At 66.5% G+C, this 325-nt stretch overlaps 1 protein-coding gene across 1 annotated transcript in view; it reads left to right on the plus strand.

The window, feature by feature from the left end:
- LOC104128822 (acid-sensing ion channel 4-like) overlaps nt 1–325 on the plus strand; it is a 17,782-nt gene that overhangs the window by 6,538 nt on the left and 10,919 nt on the right. Inside the window, exon 7 of the mRNA XM_009641671.1 lies at nt 105–304. Within this exon, the coding sequence (XP_009639966.1) occupies nt 105–304 (200 nt within the window). The remainder of the gene's footprint in view (nt 1–104; nt 305–325) is intronic.

Raw genomic sequence — 325 nt, forward strand, 5'->3', positions numbered from 1 at the left:
TCCCTCTGCCCCCAGGGCCCACCCCATCCTCTCTGCACACTGGGTCAGCCCCTGCCCTACCCTCCTTACACCCCAGGTCAGCCCCTTCCCTCTCTGCCTGGTAGCCGAGGGCCACCCTTGCCCCAGCCAACCTGCACCCAAGGGCCACTCCTGCCCTGCTGCCTTTAGGGGAGCAAGTCGAGGGTGGGGGGCAGAAGTGGGGCCAGGTTCCCACCCCCACAACCAGCTGCTTCTCCTCAGGCAATGAGTCCATCTGCTCCCCCAACGTGTACATCGAGTGTGCTGACCACACGCTGGGTAAGTGGTGGGGGGCTGGGGGGCCAGC

Source organism: Egretta garzetta, unplaced genomic scaffold, assembly GCF_000687185.1.
Source record: "Egretta garzetta isolate BGI_Z169 unplaced genomic scaffold, ASM68718v1 scaffold577, whole genome shotgun sequence".
NCBI classification, from domain to species: Eukaryota; Metazoa; Chordata; class Aves; order Pelecaniformes; family Ardeidae; genus Egretta; species Egretta garzetta.